The 27,510-nt window shown below is 41.7% G+C and overlaps 1 protein-coding gene and 1 long non-coding RNA gene across 7 annotated transcripts in view; one reads left to right on the forward strand and one right to left on the reverse strand.

The window, feature by feature from the left end:
* Nucleotides 1-27,510, forward strand: part of LOC103014298 (uncharacterized) — a 434,243-nt gene that overhangs the window by 397,686 nt on the left and 9,047 nt on the right. The window lies entirely within an intron of this gene.
* The window catches only part of EBF1 (EBF transcription factor 1), a 399,213-nt gene continuing 394,791 nt past the window's right edge, over nt 23,089-27,510 (reverse strand). For all 5 annotated transcript variants that reach the window (XM_057541219.1, XM_007165539.2, XM_057541218.1 and 2 more), the window contains one exon: nt 23,089-25,478. In XM_057541219.1, the coding sequence (XP_057397202.1) occupies nt 25,447-25,478 (32 nt within the window). In that variant the 3' untranslated portion in view covers nt 23,089-25,446. The remainder of the gene's footprint in view (nt 25,479-27,510) is intronic.

Raw genomic sequence — 27,510 nt, forward strand, 5'->3', positions numbered from 1 at the left:
ATCCACCTTCTTATAACACAAATTACGTTGTATATATATATATACATTATACACCTGAGGTTGAGGTTTGAGGCAAATCCTTAGAATGTTTGTCTTTCCAAGTAATTTGCCTGATTTTATGGGTGGGCTCTTGATCAATAATGGAGATCATTTGGAGAATCCTGGTTATGTTACAGAAGAGGAAAGCAGTGGACCAGCTGTGTGTTTTACTAAATGTATCACTGGTGTGTTTTTATGAAGATATTTGCTTCCTATCACTTAAAGTGTAAGGAAGTTTAGTCGTTGTACATTAGGCTTAAGCTATGTTTATCTTCAAGCTGCCTTATTATTTATTTGCAGGTTATAGCCTATATATTGCAAATTCTTCTCAGCCAACTATATATAAACACTGTATCCAGGTATATATTGTTTAGCACATTAAATTATCATCATTAATAATTACATACATTAAGGTCTTCGCCAGCTGTCTTTGGCTTCTTGTTTCCCTTTTCCAAAGCTTTGTTCCCCAGTGCACAGGCCATGGAACACGAGTTCTGGAAGATGCTAATGAGTGTTTCCAAAAAGGGGTTGGGGTTCCTTGCGCAAATATATTTGGAAAAGCCCAGATGAGACCCAATGAAGCCTTTATTATGTCATTATTAGTAATACATTTTTACTCTCCAAACAGGTTACTCTGTGTGCTTCTTGCACTTATGGGAAAGAAGCAGGTCTGACCATCTCCTGAGTGAGACTGACGACCCATGAAATAAAACTTGGGAGGCGCTTTTTGGAGCTGTATAGCCAGTGTCATCATTCCCTTGATTTCATCCTTACATTCTGACCTCTCTTCCTTCTGGAAGGGCTATGATTTGACCCTTCAGGATTCCCCAGGATGCTTCATGGAGGACATCAGTGGAGCAAACATTGAGTCCCCTGATTCATAGCCTCAGAACTGCTCACCAGGAACTTACCTCTGTTTAGATTCCACTAAATTCCCCTGAACTTCATCTAAAAATATGAAAAGGTGAGGGCGTAGTCTGGTGGGTAAGAATTTATGGAACCTTTAAACCTCGCTGTCTATACAAATTGATCTAAATTAGTATATTGAAGCATTCTGAAGAAATTCAGTTCCTCTTTGTCTCACCTCTGAGTCACAGCCAACTGAAGGGACAAAATCAATTGTGAGATCTGCCACAGATATCTTGGCACTAGCACTCATGTTGTGGTGAGGGGTGCTTAGAATGTTGGCATAGAGTGAATTCTTAACCTTGGTAAGTACTTATTGAGAATAATTTCTTATATGCCCTGAATTAAGTATTGGAAAAAAGAGAAAATATATGTAACATAATTCCTGCCCTCAAGGGGAAGGTAAGACTCACACAAATGAATGCTGTACAGTATAAAATGGTATGTTGTTAACAACCAAACTGAATATAGAATAGACGCTTGACATTCAAAAAGGGTAAGTCCAGAGACGTATGTGAATCCCCCAATATGTAAAATATTGTTATAAGATGCATGGGGTAAGAACTTTACTGAGCGAATGCTGATTAGAAGGGCTCCCACACAGGAGGAATGGCAGTTTAAAATCTCTGCCTCAGCCAAATGACCAGTAATTCTGAATTGGACATTTTGGAAAGTTACCAAATGGTTGAACAAGAATGTTAACTATGTGAATGCCAGCCATCTACTGTAATCATGCCAATACATATCTTATGCATGATAAATATTGTGAATAACTTAGAAGGGAAGATGATCATTTTGGGGGAGAAGTATCAGACTTCAATGATGAAAAATGGAAGTCAAAATAGACTCTGAAATGTTAGTAGAATTAGGAAATCAGAACAACAGTATTCCCGGAGAGGACTGAAAGGAAATGAGGTAGGTCTGAACTCTATCCTAGGCTAGCAGTGGTCATTGGGAAAGCACTTGTAGTGTTACAGGTAATCCATATCCTCTTAAGCTGGTGCCCATCCTTTGACCTCAGACCACTATCTATCGTCTTCCCCTCCATTACAGCTAATCTCCCAAGGTCTGTGTCTCATCTTCCCACCCATATTTTTTTTTTTTTTTAAGGATTTTCTTATTTATTTATTTATTTATTTATTTATTTTTGGCTGTGTTGGGTCTTCGGTTCGTGCGAGGGCTTTCTCCAGTTGCGGCAAGCGGGGGCCACTCTTCATCGCGGTGCGGGGACCGCTCTTCATCGCGGTGCGCGGGCCTTTCTCTATCGCGGCCCCTCCCGTCGCGGGGCACAGGCTCCAGATGCGCAGGCTCAGCAATTGTGGCTCACGGGCCCAGCTGCTCCGTGGCATGTGGGATCTTCCCAGACCAGGGCTCGAACCCGTGTCCCCTGCATTAGCAGGCAGATTCTCAACCACTGCGCCACCAGGGAAGCCCTTCCCACCCATATTTTGCCCCCAGGTCCACTGTCCCCCCGTATAGTTGTGCAGATTGCACACGATGTCATATCTAAGGGAACATAATTTACATAGTCGACATCACTAAGATTGGTAAAACTATTATGACAATTTTTCTTCAGATGACAGTAAAGTATCCACTTGGAGCAAAATTAGCGCATTACAGTCATTTTCTGACCCATGGAAATAAGGTATCTTGAAGGAAGAGGTGTCATTCTCTAATTTGCACCAAGGTACTCTATGGGCAATTGGCAGGCTTTGCTTGTTGAGCAGTCAGAATCTTGGACATATTTCCAGGGGGTAGTAGTCTAGACTCTCCAGGTTTGTCAAAGAGCATGAAGAAAATAGAAAGCAGCCCTTTGCCTTTAAGCACAGGTAAAGAATATTTCTCAGTTTTTGTGTTGTTCCCAAAAAAGCTTGGAAGATCAAGCATTGTGTGTAATCATCTGGGCCTAAATTGCTGTCTTATATCATAGATGAACAAGTATTATGTATTATCTTATTCATTACTATTTTCATGGTTTACAAGTTGTATCCCCATGCACATTTTTTCTTCTTTTAAATTTAGTACAACTTTGGAATTCTTCTGTTCTTTGCTTAGCCGTGAAACCTCGTAGTGAGAGTGACTGCTAAAACGCAAAAGCATCTTGCTGTTTGTACACCTTTAAATGAGGTATTGCTTATCACCCCCACCCTGTGCCAGCCAGCTACATTCAACACAGTCCACTGTGCATTTGACGACCAGTGGGCAGACTCTAGGTCTATTTTCCAAACGCATATTCACCAGATGACCAATCTGACAAGTTATCAAGTCACCAAATACTGTCAGACAAATGCCTTAAACCAGGTCTAAAGGACCAGCCGGACCCTTTTGCCACGGGCATTTGGCAGAAACCGGTCTAAGTCCATTATAGCCTATGTTGTCCTGTTGTTTGGTGCCTCTGAATCTTCAGAATGAAAACTTCTTTTCTATTTTAAATTAGGAGCACTGTGCATGTCGTGAGTCCAGATTTATATAAAAGAATGAGATTCTCTTCTAAGGATTTATTTGGGTCCAGTCTACTGAGTCTCCATCACCTTTTAGTTCAATGATTTGTTAAGCTAGCTTGAATAAATGTGTATTTTGTGTGGTTCAAATTTCAAAAGTCTCAACCATTCAGGCACAAAGGATATCTGTGCCTTTTAAATGCAGTTCTATGGTAATTTGCATCTTTTTTTTTTTTTTTTGGTGGGCTTGATTTGTTTTCCAAATGGTGCCTTTACATGCATGTTGCTTTTCACCAATCTGACAACTTTCCTAATTGCTGAAACTATAACTTTGAAAAAAACAAAAAAAAAAATCCTCAAAGCCTTTAGATATTGGTTCATGCAGTATGAATTCTGTAAACTCTACAGTTTGACAAATTGGTTATTCAGAATTGCTCATTTGGCAAATTGGTCTATTTCCCATGAAGCAACCGTCCAGAGAGCTTCCCAGTAGCCCCTCGATGCCAATTCACACACATCCTAGTGCCCTCATATGAAAATGAGGCCCTTCCTGGTAAGAGCTCTGTTCTGCAGTGTAGGGGTGAGGGAGACAGCAGGACGGGCTGTGCGATCTCTGTTGCTGCAGCACGGGTCCCTTTGTCGCCACCGTGGCTCATCACTAATGTGCCCAACATCGGCGACACAGGTCTGCTTTCTTTCCTCTGCTTTCCTTGTGTCACTTCCAGCACCAGTCGTTGCCAGGTGCTTCTCAGTTCTCAAAGTTTGAAGGGCCTCTACAGCTAGTCAGAGCTTCTTTATTTCACTTCAACCAGCCAACTTGTAGTGATGCTTTGAGGGTGATCCCCAATGTGTCCTTTAAAATACTTCTTATTTGCTGGATGTCCAAGGGCTGAGTTTTCTTTTGACTTTTGTTTCTTGTCTACTTGGGAGTTTGTACCTGTAACAAAGTAGCAACAAGAGTCCTAGTAATCTTGTCTCTATACCAACTAAAGAATTAATGTGCAGTAAAGCCCCTGATCTGGTGGTGTTGGAGTAATGCTCACTAATCTAGAATTCTGGCTATACTATAGTCATCATAACCATTACATATGGATTATCATTTTTCCGGGACATAAAGAAACAACATGCAATTTCCTGGAAAATTAGATCAAATAATTGTACCTTTGGTAGCCCAGAGCATACTTTTAGAATTTATGAGGCTTCAAAATCCTTTTTACTTCCATCAAATTTGAGTTAACCATAAAAGTATGGAAATTGTTAAGGGAGAGGTTTAACTAATAGGATATTGAATGATAGAATTTGTGATGTGCTAATTTTCCTAAAAGTGTCTGATTCTTTAAGATCTCTAGTCTGTTTTGTTGGGGGCAGGGAGAGTGTGGGTAGTAGGGTAGAACTGGGAAAGAAAGAAAGAAATTGTAATTTCTAATCAGAGCATAAACATGATTACAATTTCAGGGCCTTTGCTTTGCCCATCTGCGTCACATTCATAAGGGCAGTTATTCCACTGAATAAACTTGGGGCTTTTCCTCTCCTGTCTTCTGTTGGGGGAAGTTCAGCCATCTTTCTGGAGGAAGAGCCAGAGCTGAAGGAAGTACCTGAGATCCTCTGGAAAAGCCCACACCGGGCAGGTTGTAACAATTAGTTCCTGGCTTACTTGGCCACAAGTTAATTTCTCTCTCCAGAGACTGAACTTCCCTGACCGTTGACAGAAACCTCAGGACCCTCTGCCTAGCCCTTTGGTGCATTTCCAGCAAAGCTCAGGGTGCCTGCGTCTCCCAGTTGGCAATGTAGACTGTGTTGCTGTCAGAAATGGCTCAGAGGAAGATGGGGGTGTGATTAGCTCTAAATGAAGTTCTAAACCACTGGTACATGAAATGAAACTATTTTTTTTCTCTCTTTCTTCTTCCCCTTTCTTTAACCTGAGCTGCTGATGTAAGTGGCTCTAATTTACTTTCCCCCAGAAAACAAAGCAAAATAAAAGGCGGAATGGCAAAAAGATCCCTTTGCGAAGTGTAGCGCTTCTGCTCCTGATAAAAGGGAGTCATTTGCAGCTTTCATGGTGTCAGTATTAATTTCCAAGCAGTCAAAGCCACAGCTAATTTATTTACAGAACAATCTCCTTGCCCAGGAGCTGGGCTGGTGAGGCAGCGGTTTCTAGCCTCCAGCTTTGTTTGTTGACAGGCTGATTTCCCACAAGGCCGTTTCCACCTGTGTTTCTGTTGTTTTTAGTGCATGTCTCCCTTTCTTCTCCCCCCGCCACTGCCTCCCCGATGGCTGCTGAAGGGCCTTCTCATCTCCGGTCTCTCTCATCCACTTCCTCCCTCCAGCCCCAAGGCCTCCTGGCAGGGCTTTGCAGTCACTCTGCACTAACCCAGAGTCTCTGCTGGTGAAGTCCCAGGGGGCCCCGCATTTCTTTCTTTCTTTTTTCCCTTTTTTTGTTTCAAGGACAAGATTCAAAAGAGCCTGCTACACACAGGTTGTAGGGTGCACCTTCAGACGTGCCTTCAAATAGGGGCTGAGAAATTTGAATATTTGTGCTCCTGGAAATCAGCCTGTAAAATTGTCCCCCAAAGCCCATTAAATTCTGCAAAATCTCTCAGCTTTGAGGGCTTCGTTATGGAGTCCAAATGGGGACCCCGGCACCTCTCTGCCAAAGCATTCATCTCCAAAGATGCCTACAATTGAAATTATAGAGTGGCTTATTTGGCCTCAGCTCGTTGCATATCAAAGGGTGGGAGGGCAGGAGGGATATGCTTCCGCAGAGCAGTCGAGATGCTTGCTGCCTGCCAGACCCAGACAGGTAATAGATTGAGATGTTTAAAGCACATGTCTCGTGCATGCACGTGTGCCTGCCTCTGCCATTTTATAGCTCTGTCTGCAGGGCGGCATGAAAGAGGTGAGGCATGTTTTAAAGTTAGTGATGGTGTCACGTGGGCACGGAGTGGGAAATAGGTATTAGGTAGCCCATTTTCCAGACTACATATTTGCTAAATCAATAAGGAATATTGAGACCCAAAGAGACATCGTCGTAGCTATATAACCTGCACCAAATGTTGCCACCTTGGACCCATGAGGCACTTACTGATTAAGAAATATCAGCGGAAAATGTGCCTTGCACTAATTTCTCAGCCTCTGCACAGTATACGCAACCTATTTTGTGCATCTTTCTTGCAATTGCTATTTTTCCAGATTTAGAGGTATTTATTAGTTGTTTGTGTTTACAGATGTTGTGTTTAAAATAGCCATTTATTTGCAAAAGGAAGGAAGCCAGAAGGAAAAGCACAAAGCTTTGTCCTTTTGGAACCATACATTTCATCTGGAAAATTATAAAGAACTGGAGGCCTACCAAGGGGAATTTTGTTCTCTTCGGTGGTTGAACAGAAGAGTGTAAGAATAAAAGAACTGGCCTGTGGTTTCCATTCCCCCCAGTAATTATGGAATCTAAACTAAAAAAAAGTTTCACTTTGCTAACAGAATCTACTTTACCTCCCTGCCCCTCTCAAACTCCTGCATCTTCTTTATTCAGATTATTTTCTCCCAAGTCTCAGATTTGTTTGCTTATAAGGGCTGTGGGATTCCTGGAGTCTGAAGGTTCAGCCATTTCTCACTTCTCATTCCTGAGCTATCCGTGACCAAAAACTCTTCTATTTATTTTGAAAGCGGAAACAATGTCATTTCATTCCCTGCATGCATAACTCCAAGATGCCTGAAAGAATTTTCTCAAACTTTCTACTCACTCATCTTTGGGCTGAGACTCATCTTTGGGCTAAACGGAAAGTTTGGGCCCCAAAGGACAATTTTTCCGAGAAGCTGGGAACAGGTAGAGGCAAAGTCGAGTGATGAAACTCATCTGACAATTGTCATTTCCCCTGTTTGCGTCTCTGGTCTCATTCCTCCCTGTCTCCTGGGGATGCCTTGCTTTTCTCTCCTCTCAATAATGTTAGCAGTTCCTCACTCCCTTCCCCTCGCCTTGTCCTCGGGGATGAAGCAAAGGCTTTAAACCTGTAAACTGTATAAATTTTCTCCAGAATCAACTTGAAACTCAGTTTAAATTGGATGGAGAGGCTTTGCTGATGGAAGTGGCAGGCACGTACCCACACGTGTCTGATCCAGCACCCGTGCTGTCGGGGCTGCAGTCTGATCACGTGGGCTAGCAAGCTCCCATGTCTGCAGTCTGGAGTGTCTTGTGTATATTGTTATGAAGACTGTTCCCCTTGCAGACTGTGAGAATGTGGCAGGGTGCTAGGTTTTTCCTTCCTTACCCAGTGGATACTGTAGCTCAGGGTCCGTGTTGAGATGCTGAGTCTCCGATGCCGTAGATGATCAGAGGCCCTATGGAAATGGGCGTAGCTGATGCAGCTTGACGTCCATGCCCTCAGATGTACAAGAAACAGAACTCTTCCTTTTTCTAAACTAAGTTTTGGTTTCACAGACGATTCTACTGATGAGGCAGAAACCTAATCTCTGTCAAGTTGGGGTTTCCTTAGTCCCTCTTCCCCAAGGGTGAGCTTTAGGTCTAGGTGATCAGCATGGTTCCCAGAACTTAGGCAGGTCAGCTCAGCAGCGTTCTCAGCATCTTGTCTGAGGTGCTGTGGCCTGTGTGGTCCTCGCTTGTAATCCAGGCTGGTTGCTGCTGAGGCATCCCTTGTTTTATTCAGTCTCATCCCCCAGCCCTTTCAATTCACTCGTCTGCTCCTGAGGACTGGAGTGCTGTTGGGTGACCAGGTTTCTCACTGAAGCATGGAAATCCCCACCAGGCTGTGTAGACCACCTGCCTCATGCCCCACTGCCCACTCTCTCTCCAGGGGTCTTGGGGCACTCTGAGGAAGCAGAGAACAGAGCCCTTCTCTGGGAGCCCTCACATTTCTGCCTCGACACATCCCCTCCACCTCTCCTTTTCCTCAAGTCCAGAGGAACTTTCTGGTCTTCAGGGGAAGCCCAGTTCTTCTGGAGCCTCCTTGCTTTACTCATGATGGCTTTCCCAGACATTGTGTGAATGCCTAGAACCCTCTTTGTAAGGGCTTTTGAAACACAAAAGCCTGAACGAAACTTCTTTTTTCTTTGCTTTGAATCCTGTCACCGTCATTTTAAGAACCTGTGACTTGGACTGTTGCGGGGGAATGATATGGAGAAGGGAAATCTGGAAGAAAAGAAAAATGTGCAGCTGCTATAAACCAGCTATCCCCCCTTTTTTAATATTCCTTGCAGCTAATTAACCAGCTTAATTCACCTGTCCTTTGTTTAGAGACCGTTTAAATAACTTTTCTGTCATACCAAGAGCCAATGACAATAGTGTACATAGTTAATGCTGGTGACCAGGATCATCTTACTAAGTAGTTCCTTTTAACAGTCTTTCAGATCATTTACATGGCAGGTTATAGTCTTTGAATTAACACTGTCATGAAGAACATGAGCTTTGGAATCAGACCCAGTACTGCACTTACCTAACAGGTCAGTGGCCTTATGCAAATAAAAGAACTTCTCTAAGCTTCCAGGTCCTTGGGTGAATTACATTAGTGTTATTAGGTGATGTAGATGAACTAAGATGTGCACAACACCTAGCACATAGTAAATATTTATTATTCATCTTCTATTTCTACACATTGCCACTGGAACAGATTACTTCTTATGAGAGCAGATCTGTAGCGTAAGAGCTCAGAATATGAAGTGAAATGGAATGAAGGTGGTAATTTATAGCCAAAATTAAAGGGTGGCAGAGAGAGAAATTCTTCTGGTCATCTCACTGGATGAACAGACTGATTGAGAGGAAGAACAGTAGATCAATTTTCTAAGTTAACTTTTCTTTAATTTATATCCCATCCATTTAAAATTGGGAATGATAAGAATGTATTACATTGAGTAGGGGATGCTGTTTGTAAAATTTTGTGGTTGAAGTTTAAATTTTCTCCTGAGCTCCCTAGAAGCCAAAGTAAAAAGGGAAACACATTATATAGTCTACATTATTAGAAGGGAGAGGCATATAAAAATGTCATGAATGATATAAGGGAAATGAAAACTTCTTCCTCATCTTGACCTTATTTTTATGTTGTCAGTCTGTGGACTAGAGAGATTAAAAGAAGTTGGATAGGGAGAGGCATAGAAGATAGGTTACAGAATTAAATTTCTCTCTCTAAAATGAATAGAGGCCAACTCAGAAAAAAATTCTCCTTAGATCTAGAGCTATTTAAAAAGAAGAAGGAGGAGGAGAAGGACAGACAGAGCCTCAGAAAGTCTCTCAAAAGCTTTGGAGGGCACTATGCTGCTTCATGAACTCCACAGGAGCCCTTTCTAGCATCTTTGCTTAGAGGTGCAGCCTCGGGGAAACCCCTGCCAATTATCATACAGTACCAGTAAATCCTGGGAAATTAAGTTTTAATTCTTGATCCACTTAGGCAAGTGCTGGGCCTCAGTTCTCTATGGAAAAATAGGAGTCATAACCTCTGTCCTTTTCTATTCCCAGGGTAGGTTCTTTTCTACTCCCCCTAAAATACTTCCTGACACCTATATTGCACCAGGCACTGTAATATACACTGAGGATGCAATAGTGAGCATGACAGACATGGCTTCTGTCCTTGTGGTACCTACATTCTAATGGGAGAGACAAGCAAACAGACAAATAAAATAATCGGAGCTCGGGCTAAGTACTGGAAGACTGAAACATAGGGCTTGAGGTAGGAGCCATCTGGACTGGAAAAGGGTTGAGATTTGGGAGATTCAGGGATAGTCCCTTTGAGAAAGTGCATGTGAGCCAAGACCTTAAGGATAAGAAGATAGCAGATATACAAAGAGAAAGGAAAAAAAAAAATCCTTCCAGACAGAGGAAGGAGCAAGTTCAAAGGTCGTATAGTGGGAAAGAGCATGGCATATCGCTAGAGCAAAATGAGCAAAGGGGAGACCTGTACGAGATATGTTTGGAGAGACAAACAGGGCTCCTATCCTGTAATGCTCAGTGGCCAAAAGAGGCAGGTGTTTCCTTCTAAGTGTGATGGGAAGCTATTGAAAGGTTTTAAGATGGAGAATTACATGGTCTGATTTGGGGTTTAAGCAGACCACACTTGCTGCTAATGGCAAGCAGAATAAGAAGAGATGCCGAGAGGCAGTCAGGAAGGGCCATCCTCTCTTGCCTTGAAATAGCCGCAAGCATTCCCTAGTGTCCAGACTCTACCAGGACAGCTTCTCTCATAGCTGGACCCAGTGCTGGGAAGGAGGAGCCTAGATTTGCCTGTTTGCTAATTAACTGCTCCTGATCCCTCCAGGGAATTCTGTCCATATATTATTGGGTAGATCATTAAACTGACTTCAAAAATTAAGAATTACAGGGGCTTTCTAAAATTGACATATTTTAATATTTCTTGGATATTATTTTGTGAAAACCTCTCAATGAGAAGAGGACTTTTTAAATTCAGCTCTTCAGCTTTAAAAATTCCTGCGACAGGACTTCCCTGGTGGTCCGGTGGTTAAGACGCCACGTTTCCAATGTGGGGTGCACAGGTTCCATCCCTGGTTGGGGAAGTTCCGCATGCCATGTGGCATGGCAAAAAAAAAAAAAAAAAAATGCCTGTGACAAATCTTTGTTCTCACTGCCCCGGAAACTAGGGGAGCACAAAAAGGGAGTGAGAACGACAACTCTCGTACTAGGGTGGAGATGGGGGGGTCTGGGGCCAGCTCTGCCCGTGATATATGACTTTAGTCTGCCCCTTCCTGAGTCTCTTCGTCTTGTAAGGGCATTAGAAAAATCATCTCTAAGGCTATCCCTTCAGCTCATAAAGGTCTATGATTCTTTGGCCTTGGATCAGAGCAAAGATCGAGGTTGATCATTAGCAACTGATTTTTCTGAGTGTGAAACTAGTAGCAAATAGCGGTCCTCTTACTGTGTTTCTTTGGTCTCTTTTTCTGACACCCCCTTTTTGGGTTTAACATGTCCAGAATCTCCTTTGAAGGCAATTAATTGTCAATCCCTTCCTTCCCACCCCCTAATCCACCAAATAAAGGTGTTCAAAGGTGGTTATATGGGTGATAGTCTTTGCTTGGGCTGATATGTGAGAAACACACCCTGCGTGTGTTTCTGGGGCTTCACTTGCTGGTTTCTTCATTCTGCTGGACACCTTCTGCAAAATGTGATCAATGGCATGAGTTCTTTTGCTGTTCCCACTGCCCACAAATCAAGCTCTTAATAGCCCAATAAAATCATGAGATTTGGGATTTTAAAAAGTGATTGCATTGCTCGGATGCTAATGAGACACATATATCTGAAACAATTGATTAAAGACTGTGGAAAGAAGGTCTGGACACAACATGCAAGGTGGCTAATTTACAGAGGCGTGGAGCATTGCAGATAACAGAATGTCAGGCACCTTTACTTCAAAGAAATGTATTTAAAATAGCCTGCTTTTCCTTACATATTTTCCCATGAACTATTGGGACACCAATGGAGTGAGTACAAGCAAGAGGGCTAAGTGATTCTCCCATCAGGATCCTTCTGTCTGCCAGGTTAGAGCCAACAAATGTACCAAGCTGGCAGGCCAAGTGTCTCCAGTATGTTTCTAGAATGTGTTGTGCAGTCGATAATAAATAACTCCTAAGTTGTGTGATTACATAATGATAGCCACGTTCATTCACCTGTCTATCAAAGGAACTATACTTGAGTTTGAGCTCCTTTCCCCTGGGCCCGTGAAGCGTTAGCTTGGAGTCTTTAAAATTCCTAGCAACCCTGGGCTAAGTGCGCTGGGGTGGAACGTAGTCCCTTTTGCTTAGTAATCCATTAGTTAATGGGTGTGAGCCCGTCAGCTTTCTATTTATTCCTTAAGCCATTAAGGTTCACCTGCTGTGCATGAGACTAGACTTGACAAAAAAGAGTGATAGTTGAAATAAAATAAATATCAAGCCTTACAAGATCTGATGGGTATTGTTTAAAACATAATGGGCTTCATGGAAAGGTAAAGGTGAACCAACCATTACGAGTTGACACATAGCATCCTGGGCAAGATGCAGCAAACAGAACTCTTCCTTGGTTCTAGCCCAGAGGTGCTCACTAGTGGAGGAGAGTTATCAATATTTGAGAACTATCTTCCAAGTGCCCCCCAATATTTGTCTGCAATGTCTACCTAAGTCTCTTGGAAGCTGGTTGATAAATTTCTCAGTCAACCTTTCAATGGCTTTTTTCTTTTTCTAACAACCCTTTAGACAAAAACCAGACTCCTTACCACGTGGCTCTTTGTGATCTGGGTCTTGCCATCTGTACAGCTTCATCTTTCACCTGTCTTTCCCTTGTTCCAGCCACAGTGATCTTTCTCAGGTCCTTTGCACATGATACTCATTCTTCCTGTAATGTTCTTTCTTGCCTTATTCATCCTTCAGATCTCAGCTTGAACACCAGTTTTTCAGAGGAAGCTTTCCTGGATGGTTCAAAGAAAGTCGGTCTTTAGATGATCTCTTGGTTTCCTGTCCTCCTACATGGCCCCTAGAAGGGTTTAACATACTGCATTTAGTCACATATATATTTTACTAAGGTCTGCCTCTCTTACTAAATGGAAAGCTCCTTGAAGCAAAGACCATTTCTGGCTTAGCTCGCCATGGTTCTCCCAGCACCTAGCATACTGCCAGTTGAATAAAGATACCAATTCAACCTTGAGAGATCTCCATGGACAAAAAATGCAGAGGTACACTGATAGCTATTGAGTAAGATAGCTTGACATTTCTTGGGTTTTATTCCTTACAGTTAAGGTTTATTTTGTGGTGCCTAGTTTTGACTTCATCAGTTTCCATCATTATCTCCAAAAATTATCACTTTGCCCTATATAGACAACTTTATCAGCAATTTAAGATGGATATACTGGAATTAACACCGTGGTCTTCTGCTCATCACAAGTCAGTCTAGATTACTTGTTCTCCTGAATCATTACTTGGAAATGATTCCACTTCCTGCTTTTGTCCAGAAATCACTAAATCAGAGTCCATACGATATGGGTATTCCCAATGAGTTATAACTATCTCTGATCAAAGATGCCCTTTAAACTAATGATACCAGTATTTTGAAGGGTTACTGAAGGCAAAAAACAATGTCTTCATAATATCCCCAGTGCAGTCTAAGCTTGTGAGAATTATAGGCTCTTTGAGAGAGAAAGGAACTTTAAATCAAAGGGCATCTATTCATCATTACTATGTGTCAGGCATAGTTCTAGGCACTCGAATATGAGGCAGTAAATACAAATATTTGCAAATGGACAAATATGTAAATGGGCTAATTCCAGAAAGAGAAAGGGGCTATGAAGAAAATAATAAGTGGTGATGTCAGAGAGGATGACTAAAAGCAGCTGCTTTAATTGGGTGTTCAGAGTCATTTAGGTTCATACGGTCCAAATTCTATGCAAGAGCAGGAATTGCTATGTCAGCTGTTGCCACAATAATGCTGCCAGACCAGAGCCATCTGAGCATGCCCCATGGCTTCCATTTACATCATATCCATTGACATTCCATTGGTTCAAGCAAGTCATGGCTAACCCAACATCAATGGGTTGGGGTACTATACTCCACCCACATTCTGCCTCCTTGAAGTAGATTCTTAGACAACTATTTTTTCCACAACTCTTGGCTCTGCCTTCAGGAGACCCTTTCTTTTTCATTTATTCTGTAGTCATTTCTGAAAGGGTTTTTCCTTCTCAGAAACTGAGAAACTTTCTCAGCCTGCTTCCTGCCTGTTAGAAATGTGAGTGACTCAGATGTCTTTTTACGTCTCTAATGGCCACAATCTCTTCTAATCCAGCATGGCTACATAACTGCCAATACAACTGTCTCAAAAACTGAGTGGACTGTTTATGTATTGCATTCCACTGAATTCTGTTCACTGAAGCCATACTCATAATTCTTCTCAAAAATGCCTTTCTTTTTAGAGGTAATTGTGCTTCTTAATTTGGGCACCTCAGGCTTCTGTGTGATCTTTCTGGGAGGCTCTTCATCCAGCTGAAGGAATCTGCTTAATCTTTTCAGAGGTCTTAACAAAGACTATGGTGACCACATTCTTGGTTTAGACTATGTTCCTGAGCTGTATCTTAATGGCTATGTCCCTGTTTTGGTCTTTTCCTTTAGGCTGTGTTTTACTTAGAGGATATTTTACTGGATGAAGAGTCTAGAGATGAAAAACAGTATCGTTTTCCAACACAGCATGTGCCCAGTTTTCTGAGTTCTCTGTATTCTTTCTTTCTTTCTTTTTTTTTTTAAAAAGATTTATTGATTGATTGATTGCTATGTTGGGTCTTCGTTTCTGTGCTAGGGCTTTCTCTAGTTGCGGCAAGCAGGGGCCACTCTTCATCGTGGTGCGCGGGCCTTTCACTATCGCGGCCTCTCTTGTTCTGGAGCACAGGCTCCAGATGTGCAGGCTCAGTAGTTGTGGCTCACGGGCCCAGTTGCTCCGCGGCATGTGGGATCTTCCCAGACCAGGGCGCGAACCCGTGTCCCCTGCATTAGCAGGCAGATTCTCAACCACTGCGCCACCAGGGAAGCCCCTCTGTATTCTTTCTTAATTGTGTTTGTAAACTGGACCATTTTTTTCTGAGCTCATCTCTTTCATGTAGCACCTTATCAAATGTGGCTACCGACAGCCAGCTCAGGCTTTTAATAGTTCGCTTCCAAATCTCCTTACTCCACTCCCGGTCTCCTGTCTAGATTATCTCGGGTACTCCCTTTACTGCATGTTTTACTAAATCCTTACTAAATGTTTTCTCTGTTGTATAACACAGGTCGTGATTCTCCCAACCTCCCATTGGTTCCTCACCACCCACCACTGAGTTTTAAACTAATTTTTTTTTTCAGTTTTTTCTTATAACTGCACCCACTTCTAGGCTTCTATTTCAGTGTCAATCAGCTATTGCCACAATAATGTCGCCTAACAAATCACTCCAAAGCTCAAGGGTTTACAACCACAGCAAGTTTTAATTCTCACCCTTGCAGATTTGCAGGGCAGTAGAGCCAAGGAACAGCTGATATTGTCAGCATGGCTGGGTGACTCTGCTTCAGGCTGAGGGTCAGTGAAGCTCAGCTCTGAGATGTCAGTGGCCTCTGGTCTGTTCTGTGTGTAGACACTTCAGGATCCAGGTTGACATTTCAACAGCTTTCTGGAGGAAGCTCTCCTCCTGGCAGGTCTCTGGAGTGTAAGAACCTAGTCAGAATTCACAATCACATCTATGGCCTCTGCCTGTATCATGTCAGCTCATGTTCTATGGACCTCAGCAAGTCACATGTCCAAGCCCAACATCAGTAAGATCAGGAGGCAGACAGCATCCAGGCCAGTTTCCCTCACAGGGCTCTTCTCAACATGTAATTATGTGTTTGCTTATTAATTTGCTGTTTTGTGTGCTGAATTATTGCCCATGTCCAACTGCTCTTACACTCATTTCCTAGTATAATGACTGGCACTTACATATTAGAGTGAGTGAGCAAAGAAGGGATAAGTGATTTCAAGAGATTACTTGTTCTGAGTGCAGATAGGCTCCTAATAGTCCATTCCATAACTGTGTTAATCGTGTCTAAATTTCATCTAATTTCACCTAAGCCTGTTTCATTTATCTTTTTTGAACTATGAAAGGGCTTAGCAGGTTCACACATCATGAAATGACTTATGGATGCCAACATATAAGAAATATTTCTTTACTCTCTTCCTTGTGTCCCCGAGTTACCCATCTCAACCTTTGTCTTGTCTCATCCTCAGCATCAGTGCTAGGTCCTTGCCCTGCAAATTTATTGCCCAGAGTCCCCTTCCTTTGACATATGACAGTATTCAGAATGATTCTTCTTCTTTCCTGTCTGGAGCTCACTGGTATATACTTTGGTATATTATACCAAAGTATAACGATTTGGGGGATCTTTGTTTTTCTTGTACTTATGACAAGCATCAGCCACAAATCATCTTCTGGTGTGATTTGGGATCTGTTGGGATAGTTTTTTCTTGTTAAAGGAGGAATCCTTTCTTGAGGTGGCCCTTTGGATGCCAGGGATACTATACTGTTAGCTTTTAAGTAGGAAGGACTTGCAAGAACTTTTTTAAAATCAAGCATATCCATCATAATGTTGCATATAATATCAAGAAATAGGAAACAACTTAATGTCTATCAGTTTGAAATCAGTTAAACATATTATATATCTATCTATCTATCTATCTGTCCATCCATACACACACACACACACACACACACACACACACACACACACGCACACACAATGGAATCACAATGTCTAACATTGACAGACTGGCTAATATGTTCCAGGCACTGAATGATAACTCATTATGTGGATTATTTAACATTATCTTCTTAGATACCTTTTAAGATAAATACTCTTATTATCAGTTCTTTTTTATAGATGAGAAGCTGAGGATTAGAAAATTTGAGTGACTTCTTTTTTTGAAGTCATTTTCAATATCTACTGATTATTGGGTTAATTCATTCCATAGACAGAGTAACTGTTGTGCCCATATGTCTTAAATAAATGGCCTTCAAGGTCCAGCAGGAACCCTCTGTCCTCATACAAAGTTGGTGAGTAATTCAGTTTTAGTTGAGGACAATTACACCCCTGTTTCATGACCATTATGAGAATTTAATAAACATATTCCATAAAGTTAATAGAATATCACCTCATGTAAAAATAGGCCCCCAACAAGGAAAGGCCAGGTGCCATTCATACCACCTCCCTGATTTTCCTGGACATGAGCTTGTGCCACAGTATACTGTGCTTGTGGGAAGAAATGGGAGCTCAGTGTTGGCCTTTTCAGTTGAGCACTTTGGGCTGTGGTGGTTTCTAGGGCATGAAGTGTAGGGTAGGAATGTTTACCTTTTAATTATAAAGAGCAATATTGGGGACCCCTAACCTTTCATCTGGTTTCAGCTGCTTTTAAAGGATTAAAGGAAATTTCACCACATCCCTAGAATCCCATGCAATAAATCCATGGGGCAAGGCAGGAGTAAAGGTAAAGAGAAGGAGAGAGTCTCCCCAGAGGTGTACCACAATCAGTAAGGTAATGGCTCTGCTTGAAGAGCTACCAGTGAACCGAACACTGATCAGGACTGTTGCATAGACAGAGAGGAAGGAAGCCATGTCGGAAGGCAGGAAAAAAGGACACGACAGAGGAGGGAGATGAACTGAGAAGGGGGAGCATTCTGTAGGAAAGGCTCGAATGACACCAGTCCTCCACTGGGGGTGACCTGCGTCTGTTTGGAATGTTGTCTGCACTGCCCCCAGCTCTGCCTGCTGACTCCTGCTCCTTCAGGTCTTTGCTCAAACAGGAGCAGATCCATGACTCTTGCTCTATGTGCTCATGGCTCCCTGTTCTTGCCCCTCAAAGTATAACACACCAAACATTATTAACAAGGAAGTGTTTATGGACTTTCCCCTCTCCCAGCTTGCCAAAGGAAATCATGCTTGGCCAGTCCAATATCTCCCCTTTCCCCAGCTCTGCTAAAGAAGAAAGATTTTCTTGCTGGAAGAAAGACTTAATGCAATGAGAGAAAGAAACTAATGCATTGAGAGAGATGAGGAAAGTGAGGAGGTAAAAAGAAAAATCATGCAAACTCAGAATAGGCTTTTGTCAGATGGGTTGAGAACAATAGTGTCTGAGTAAGGTGAGGAGTAGGGAAAAGGATGGTAGAAGAAAGAGAATTTTAGTAGGTATTGCTGTGGACTTTACATTTAGGTTCTTTTTAATGGCCTTTAAGGGATTTGAATAAGGGATCCATTTCTTTTTAATTAAAGGTGGGTGTTGAAGTAGGCTTGAATGTGTGCAGAGATAGAGCCACATGCTTGCTCAGATATATTAGGGTTACAGCAGCATTTATCACAGTATGAAATGATGTTCCTGTGATTCTTTGATTCATATCAAAGAATTCTCCTTAGGTAGTAATGGGGGAAGGAAATGGGTCTATTTAAGATACAGTCAAACCCCAGCCCTTAGCACAGTGCTTGACACAGGGAAGGTCCATGGTAAGAATATATTGAGTAGACAAATGTGTGAGAGAAGGCATGGCTATTGGTTCTAATTCATTTCTCCTTGCTCTCCCTCATTTTATGGCTGTGACTTTCCTGGCAGAATCCCACCCAAATCTATGTTATTGAATGAATCAACTTCAGTGGGACTCCCTCCTTTTTGTTGACATTTTGTTGACTTTTGTGGAGTACTGGATTCTCCTTATAGCATAATTCCCTGTGCAAGATATTTCCTGCAGAGGGTCAACTCTCAGGCCTGTGGTTCATTCCAGGGCTCGGAACGTTCCTTCTTAATATAGAATGTGGAAATTCTACAATCAGTGGGAAAAAAGTATGCCAAGTAGATAAAAATCAGTCCCACTGTAGCATAACTCTCCAGAGAGAAGAGAGAAAACTGCTTGATGCTTGAGTTAAAAAAAAAAAGTAGCAAAATATTTCCAGTTCCGGAAACTGAATTTCATTCCTAATGTAAATATAGAAGCCTCTGGAGAAGAGGATCATACTTGGAAGAGGGAAGGAAAGCAAAGGGAACAGTAGGAAGGGATTTCACCATCAAGCTCCGTAGCTCAACAGCAGGGAAACAGCCCAAATAGAAAAATCGACCATTTCTTTAATAGCGGTTGCCTCAGTCAGAAAACTGAGTTTTATCTTGACTTCTTCCTCTCCCTCAATCCCCACATTGCATCAGTCACCAAATCCTAGTGGTTCTATCCACTAAATATTTTTTTATTGGGATGTACTTGACGTTTACCATGGCATAAGTTTGAGGTATACACCACGTTAATTGCAATATGATTGCCACCATAGCACTAGCTAACACCTCCATCTCATCACATAATTAGTTCATTTTGTGGTGAGAACATTTAAGACCTAGTCTCTTAGCAACTTTGAAGTATACAATACAGTATTGTTGACTATAATCACAATACTAAGTATGTCTAATCCTATCTATTTTCCTTCTTTCCATTTTTCTAGTCCAAGCTATGCATTTTTGCCTTGCCCATGGTAATGGCCTCCTGATTGTTCTCTCTTTCCCCTCTGCCTCTCTCCAATTCATTCTCTAGGTAGCTACAAGGATACTTGTAAAATATATGTTTGCTCCCTTGTTTACAGTGTTTAAGACTCCCCACTAGTCATCCTTGCAGCAAACATCTATTGTAATATGGATAATAAGAGAATAGAGATGAAGAAGAAGAGAAAGACACAGACACCTCTTTAGAGAGGACTTGCTATAAAACGGAGCAGAAAGATGATGGGCAGACTGAAAGCAAAGTGAGGTCAAAGAGTTTTTTCTCTTTCTTTAAGATGGGATAATATGTGTAGACTGATTAGATAGCAATATTGAGGAAGAGGAAATGGAGATGTTGGAGGGAGAGGATGATAATTCAGGAGCGACATTCTTGAGAATGTGAGTGATTTGGAGCCTGCTAGGACAGGCATGGCCATGAGCATGGTGTGCCAGAAAGAGTTTACCTCTCTGGACATCTATTTAAAAATGAACTTTTTGATGAGGGCGTTTTGGCAAGGCAAAAGGAGATTTTTCAAAAAAGTGATCTGTATATTTAACATTGACATGGCTGCTGTAGGATACAGAGTTTTTTCACAATTATATATTCCATTTCCCCAGATTCCTATTCCTTTTGATTAATTTAATGTTGTTTTTCTCCTACAGCCAGCTCCAGAGGCATTGAGCATGGCCTTCTATGCCCTGCTTTCCCTTACCTGCCTGGAGAGCGTCTATTTGCACCCCTCAGGCAGGCCCTTCTTTGCAGCCTTCCTTGACCTAGTTCTAGGACTTAGCAGTAGGACCCTCAAGTCAAGCTGGGTAAACATCTCCTTTAGTAACTTGTCTTTTGGCCAGATGTCCCAAACTGACATTCTTAGAGGCTCGTGGACTTTCTTTTTTTGCCCAATGCAGTGTTTTGAAAGCACCATTTTTGGATTAGATGACAACATTTAAAAAATGAGAATTTCACAGCAAAAAAAAAAAAAAAAAAAAAATTCAATAATGTATCTGGCATTCTTGAAAAATGAAAGATGGGCGTCACTGGGGCCACATTCCCATGTGGGAACAACTGCCTGGAACAAGTGAGGTGTTCCTTGTCTGCTCTTACCCCAGCTCACCCACTTCATGGTTTGCCAGCAGGGTCCCTGTGGACAAATATGGGGCATTGAGTTTATGAGCTATGCTTGAGGCCCTGCAGGCTGGACCTATGACTGGTTTGTCTAGTGCATCCTGGCATCTAGCGCAGTGCCAAGCGCATAGTAGGTCCTCACTACGTGTTCTGAATTGAACTTCCCAAGCTCCACGGTGCCATCCTGCCCATTTGCATACTCTACAGACACAGTCTTTCTGTTCCTGAATGGGCCATATCCACGCCCAAAGCCCAGATCCTTACCTCTGCCCTCATTCCCTCTGCGTAAGGTGCCCACGCCACCTGCTTACCTCATCCTTCACATATCATCTTAGGTGTCACTTTCTCTGGAAACCTTCCCCAACCCTACAGGTTAAATCAGATCCCACTGTCATAGACTTTCAGAGCATTCTAGACTTTTTCTTCATCGCCATTATCAGTTTGTTAGTTTAGACTTGTACGGTGGCTTAACGTCTCCTTGCCTCGCTCAACTGTAAGATCCGTGAGGGCAGGATGGGTGTTGCTGTGCTTGCTGTAGAATCCTCCAGGCCTCACCTGGTGCCAGGTGTACAATAAACCCTCAAGGTCTTCGTGAATGAATGGATGCTTCCAGGAAATAGGCCTTAAGGAAAGTAGAAACCAGTATGTAGAGGTGTGGATGTCTATTTTATTCTGTGGAGCATTATGACATGACTTTCTTGCCCTAAACATTCTAAACTGCTTTGAGTATAGATTTCTCTTGTCTGAGATTATGAGTGTCCTGCGGGCAGGGGCCTCTTGTTCATTTTTTTTTAATCTTCTGCATCTAGTACGGAGACCTGCGCCTGATACAGAATTCCAAAAATGTATATTGTATGACCAAACTAATCAACATAGATCTCTTTTAAAGAAGAAGATAGTAGCTTCTCTACTTATTAACTTATTCATTACACTCTTTCATTACCTCAGATTGGGCTCTATCCAGAGCAAAAGTGTATCAGCAATGCACACTACAAATGATTGTGATGGTGGTTGTAGGACGACCTATTAGCTCTGGTCATCAAGTTTCTGTTGGTCCATGGCCTATTTGCTGAGTTTTCAAGGCATTTTACAAGCATCATTAACCTTATTCTGTCCAATAATTGCAAAAGTAGGGAAAGCATTGAATGTGCAACTGGAAAGGCTAATGATGATGATGGAACTTAAAGTGAAATCGTTTTACAGGAGCAGGGACCTATTGGGTGTTTGTAGAATGTTTGACTCCAGATAAATTTGGTTTTATCCAACAGGAAAAGTGTCTTATCCACATGGGATTTAAAACTATAGATCATAGAAGGTTCTGTGTTCACACATGCCTCCTCATCAATGAGCCAGGGCACATAATTAATTGATTAATTAGCAGCTGTATGTGAAGAGCTTGGTTCAGACTTGTAGCACGGAGGATGGCTTTCCAGAGTGGCCAGATCCTGGATTCATAATTCAGTCACTTCCGGGGGATCTCATTGCTTGCCTAGTGTAATCCTTGGGGCTTTTGGCCTCTCCTTGGGCCAGTATGGGCACTGCGCGTCCAGCTGCTGCCAGCAGAGGGCAGCAATACGCTGTGTGTGTTCAATTTGCATCCCAGATTAGCAAATCCCCAAGGATTGACAAAGAGGGAAAGTGGGTGTCCCCAGACTACTCTTGCTGCTTTTCTCTGGGTGTCAACACTGTCCTGAGTAACTGCAAACACAGACCTTTTACATTATGTTGGACTCGGACTCATCTGAAATAGAGAAATGAATACACAACTAGGAGCTGCCATCACAGACAGGAAGTAACTTTAATTAAATATTGTGAAAGTTGAAAAGTTTTTACAGCTTGAATGTTTGCAAAAAAAAAAAAAAATTATAACAATCTCTACAGTAGTTAGGTTCTCTAACAATTGAACTGTACAGTGTGTGTCTATTCCAAAAGTTTGATAAGAAGGTGAAAGGTTAGATTTAGAGATGACTTCATTAAGCTGCATCCTAGTACAATGTGAGGCCAGGGCATGTCCTGCAATCCAGTCATCCAGAAGCTGTATTCCCCCCCCACCCCCACCCCCGAACTGAAATCTTAATTGAATTTGCTATTTCATTTTCTTCTTAAAGCCATATTCTGTATTTAGGGTAACATCTTTTACTTGTAAAAAGTTCTGTGTAGAAGAGAGAGGGTCAGAGGGCCAGAACGTCTTTTCATCTAATCAATATCAATAGAGGCAACAAAACACAAATTATACACATTTTAAAGGCTCTTTGGACTTTCAAGAAAAGTTCTAACCACTACACATGGCTGACAGTGGGTGGCGTTTGTTGTCAAGGTCTGAGCCCGACACCTCACCAGCTGACCGGGGTCCTTCACAAACAGTTAAGGGGCTCACCAGACAAAATATGGCTTTAAATCATACACATCTTCAGGCCAGCGCTTAGCACACGAATTCGGACAACCTTTCTGAGTACCGAGAAGCAATGCGTCCACTTTGCTTACATTTTCCAGTTTTATTATTATTATTCATCATTATTATTATTTCTCACCAAGAAAAATCAGCTTTGCTCCCCTCCCTTCCCTCCCGCAACACCCCTCCCCCACCCTCACCAACCCATAAAAATCGCACTCTGACAGTCTAGTGAAAACCATTGCAAAATCCATATGGGGGCATGCACAGTTGCAGCATTGTTGTAAATTTCTTGCTCTACTAGAAAAAGTTACATTGTCTTAAGGTAACAAAACAGTTCTTTTGTGCTTTTCGATTTCTTTGTTTTTTTTTCTTTCTTTTTTTTCTTTTTCTTTTTTCTTAGAATGTTAGTGATGACTGACAGTTCTGGTGCACAGTTACAATGTACAAGTGAAATGAATATGATTTGCATTGTTAAGGCATCCAATCTGCTGGTTTATATTTATGTGAAAGACAGAGGAAATATACAAGCAGACTTAGGAAAGAAAGTATGTTCATTGATTTCTATGAAGTTTCTCCCCGGAATTTAATGCACAAAATGCGTCACTCCAAAGGGAGAGGTGCCATGCATATTAATAGAGTAAAACAGCATTAGGGTTTTTTTCTGTAAGCTTCCAAAGCAAAGGATACATTTTTTTTTTAATCTACAGAACTAAATGCTACAAGAATAATATGCTACTATTTTTTGCCATATATTGGAAAAAACTTCTTAACTTACAAATAATACAAAAATAGACAATGGCTTTTGGGTGAAAATTAAAAAAAAAATTAAGCATGGTTTAAAACAATACTAAAAATAACTATAAATGAAATGTTTAAAAATCACATGGAAACAGCTAATATAACTATAGGTGGCCAAACAAATACGCACTTTTCACATAGCAAACATACACAATAAAATAAACTGGGAGTTGGAGGTAAAGCAGGAAGGGGAAAGCAATGTACAAATTCCAAAGATAAATACATTATTTATACGGATATCTTACAAAATCCCCTTTAAAACAAAAAGCCTTTTAATTAACTTTGCAAGTATGTGCAAGCTAAAGGTAGTGAGCTTTTTTTTTCTTTGCAAAATATGCAGTAAAATCTTTTTTTGTGATATTGAAAAACTGTCTTAAGACATTAAAATGTATAAATAGAACAACAACTTTGGCAAAAAAATCACAAAAAAATCTACAGTATTTATAACTACATACAAAACACAACAGCAAAGAAAAAAATATCAGGCAAATGCATCCTCAGAGCTTTGCTGCATCTTTGCTATTAATTCCTATTTTTAAGAACACTTCCCAGATAATGAGAGCAAAAATTCCCATCAAACAGAAAACCATGTTTTGGAGGTCTCAACCTTCTTCTCCTTTCTCCCAGTTTCCTTTTATTCTTAATTCCAAAGCACTTAACCTGTCGTTTCAATCTACTATGTTACAAATGGTAAGGGTCGACTGATAGAGGCGCTATCTCGAATGGGAAATCTGAAATACCTGCCATGTTGCTTTTGTCAGCTTTTGAAGGATTGGTATGAATTCAGCATTTAGGATGAGTAAACTTTAACCATGTAAATGGCGGAGTGTAAGTGGGCTTTTGGTTTGATAACTGGAGGGCATTGTGTGGAATTCTGTGCCTGACCCTGTTCCATGAAGTCTCAAAGGAGATTCTCACACAGCACGTGTGCCACCAAGCTCTCGAGAGGCCATCGGCTTCCGAAGAAGTTGACATAAGCAAAAGAGAGAGAGTGCTGTCAGGTCTAAATATGCAGTTTTAAGATCTGTCTAGAGGCACTGGATTTTTGAGTAGAAGGGGAAAATGTGATCACTTACATCACTTTTTAACTTTCCAGGCTGCATTTATTTACACAGTTACTTAAGACAACAATACAAAAGAGAGAAATAAGCTTGCACTGCTAAGGGGTGGCATGTTAAGTTAGATATTGGAAATGCACTGTCCGAGTAACTACCACTTGATATGCTTTAAGGCGCAAAAGCCGACCCTTAGTTTTCTAAAAAATCTAACTGGCATTCCTATTCTGTCCCATACAAGCTTTTTTTTTTTCTTCTTTTTTTCTTTTTAAACTTTTTTGTAAATATCACCATTTCATTCTCCTTTTACACAGCTTTAAAAACATCATAAATTAAAACATGGAGTCTTATTTATAGTGTCCCTTGTATACAGCTTTATGGTTTATAAAAGACAAATGATTGCTGAGTTAAGCTTTAAAAAAAAAGAGAGAGAGAAAGAAAAAGAGGATTTGCTTTTATCAACACAGAATAAATATATCCCCCCAAGGACTTGGGAGGTACAACTGTAACCAACACCCTGCATTAGCAGATCCCTTCCAATTTCAGTATTTGCAAGGTCGGTGATATTGTTTGTTTAAAAATCTGCAGTTATTGTGATTCCTCTTAAAAAGGCCTGAGTTAAAAGTTCCACTCTGGGACTTGTATCAGATTACTTTCTGTAGCAGAATCCAACCTCTTCATTAATAAAATTCTTCAAGGCAATTCTTTCACATGGGAGGAACAATCATGCCAGATATCGCTGTGAAAAGAGAAGACAAGAGTAAATGGTTTTGCATCCAAACTTCTCACTGAAAGAGAGAGAGAAAAAAAAAAAAAAAGATGGAAAAAAACACCCACACACCACTATGTTGGTTGAATATTAGCCACACATGTGCTTTCTCATCTTCCCTGGAAGGAGTTTTTGTTATAAAATATACATGTACTTTATTAAGAACGATAGTATGTCCGCATGTGTATGTGTCTTTAACAGAAAAGAAGATCCTAAGCAGCCCTCCAAATCTGATTTCAATTTTAAAACATAACTGGAAAGTCACATAGTTTGCATACTGCTGGGAAAGTTGCAGCCCAACGCTTGCAAAATAGTGAGAATTTTCGGTTTGTCACTCTTTTTTTTCCCCTCCCTTTCGCTTCCAAAATATACAATAAAAAACTGGTCCTTTGTGACAGCCAGTAGTTTCTACCACAACCCGTGGCTCTGCCTGTGCTCCGTGTCAGCACGAGGACGGAGGCCCAGAGCAGCGATCTGAGCGACTCCATTTAGGTCCTCAGGCCTGGGAGAAGGGGATACTGGCTCCAGAAGGCATTGTTCACTGGAGGATGCGGATGCAGGATGTCTTCTATGCCACTGCTTCACTCAGGGTTTTCTGACCATGTCCCTAGAAAACTGTAGCCTAGGAAAGCTAAAGAGAGATCCTAGGCAAAGGGAAGGCCGTATGGGATAATCAAAAATCTTGCAAAGCCGAGAGTTAGGAGCCCACACACAGCTGTATTTAGAAAAGCATGGAATCTGACAGCGTTCCACCCCTGGCTTTTCTGCCTGCTGAGTATGTCCCCCGAGCTAGTTGCTTGTCTCCTTGAACCTCTCTGCTTCCTCAGCTAGAAATGCAGTGGATCAGTATTTGCAAGGGCCGCGATGTTGTTAGGGTTGTTGGAGATTTAAATAAAACAACCAGTGCGAAGTACTTAGCCCGGATCAGCTCCTAGTTAGTTAATAGAGGTGGGCTGCTGTTATTTTTAACTTCTGCCGCTAAATGAGCTGTGTGACCGGTGCGAACTGCTTAACTTCTCTGGGCTTGTGTTTCCTCATATCAACTAGGTACCATCCGATATGGAACACTTCACAGGATGGGTATGAGGAATAAAGGGATGAGTGCAGAGTTCCGGATGGCAACTTTGAACTATGTGGAGATGAGAGCAATGCTTACATTAGAAGCAAGAGGCAGCCATCTTTCGCTCCCAATGATGGCTTAGCATCCTGTCAGGCAGAGAGAGGAAGTCATTGCTTTCTTTTTGTTGGCAATTCTAAATTTAAATGAGTGTCCTTGTCAGTGGTGACTGCATCTAGGAAGTGACCCTCTAAATTTCCCAACTCTAATGTCTGCGAGAATGTGCCTTTGTTTTTAAGCGAGCCCCAACTACTGCAAATCCTGCAGTAGACGTCGGAAGGCCAGGTGAGGCTCTGAGCCCCATGCACCCCACGTTCCTCTGCTTCCCCTACCCCAGCCCTGGAATTTTCAATTCAATTAAAAAAAAAAGTATTTTGCCAAACAAACACTTTTTCCGTTAATTTTTAAACCCATCTGTATTCACAAGGAAATTTAATCCACATGTTTCTGATTCATTTACACGTAAATCATCCAAATGTTGTTTTGCAAGAGCCGTTTCGCAGTCCAAAAGCTCCTGGAGTCTTTTTTTGTAAGCCATCCTAAGCCATTTTTCTTAGAAACAGGAAGTGTCACTTGCCAAATGCAGACCAACTTAAACCCCCAAAGATTTGGGATCCACTGGAGATGCAGTCCCCTTAAGAGTCAAGTGAGCCCTGGATTTGACTGAAATGGGGAGCTGCGTATTTCAATCCAAGCCTTGAGAATTCAAGATGCTGTAGCTCCAAAGGCAAGGGGGAGGTAGCGGGGGTAAGAGGGTCTTTGCCGTGTGACATCTCAGCATGGTCCTGCCTCCCTAAGGATCTTTTCCTCCAGGCTGGAGGTGCGTCCAGGCACCTTTACTAAAGGCAGGCCTTTCCGTGGGCGTTCTAACCCTCTGGCAAAATA

Source organism: Balaenoptera acutorostrata, chromosome 2 (assembly GCF_949987535.1).
Source record: "Balaenoptera acutorostrata chromosome 2, mBalAcu1.1, whole genome shotgun sequence".
Taxonomy (NCBI): Eukaryota; Metazoa; Chordata; class Mammalia; order Artiodactyla; family Balaenopteridae; genus Balaenoptera; species Balaenoptera acutorostrata.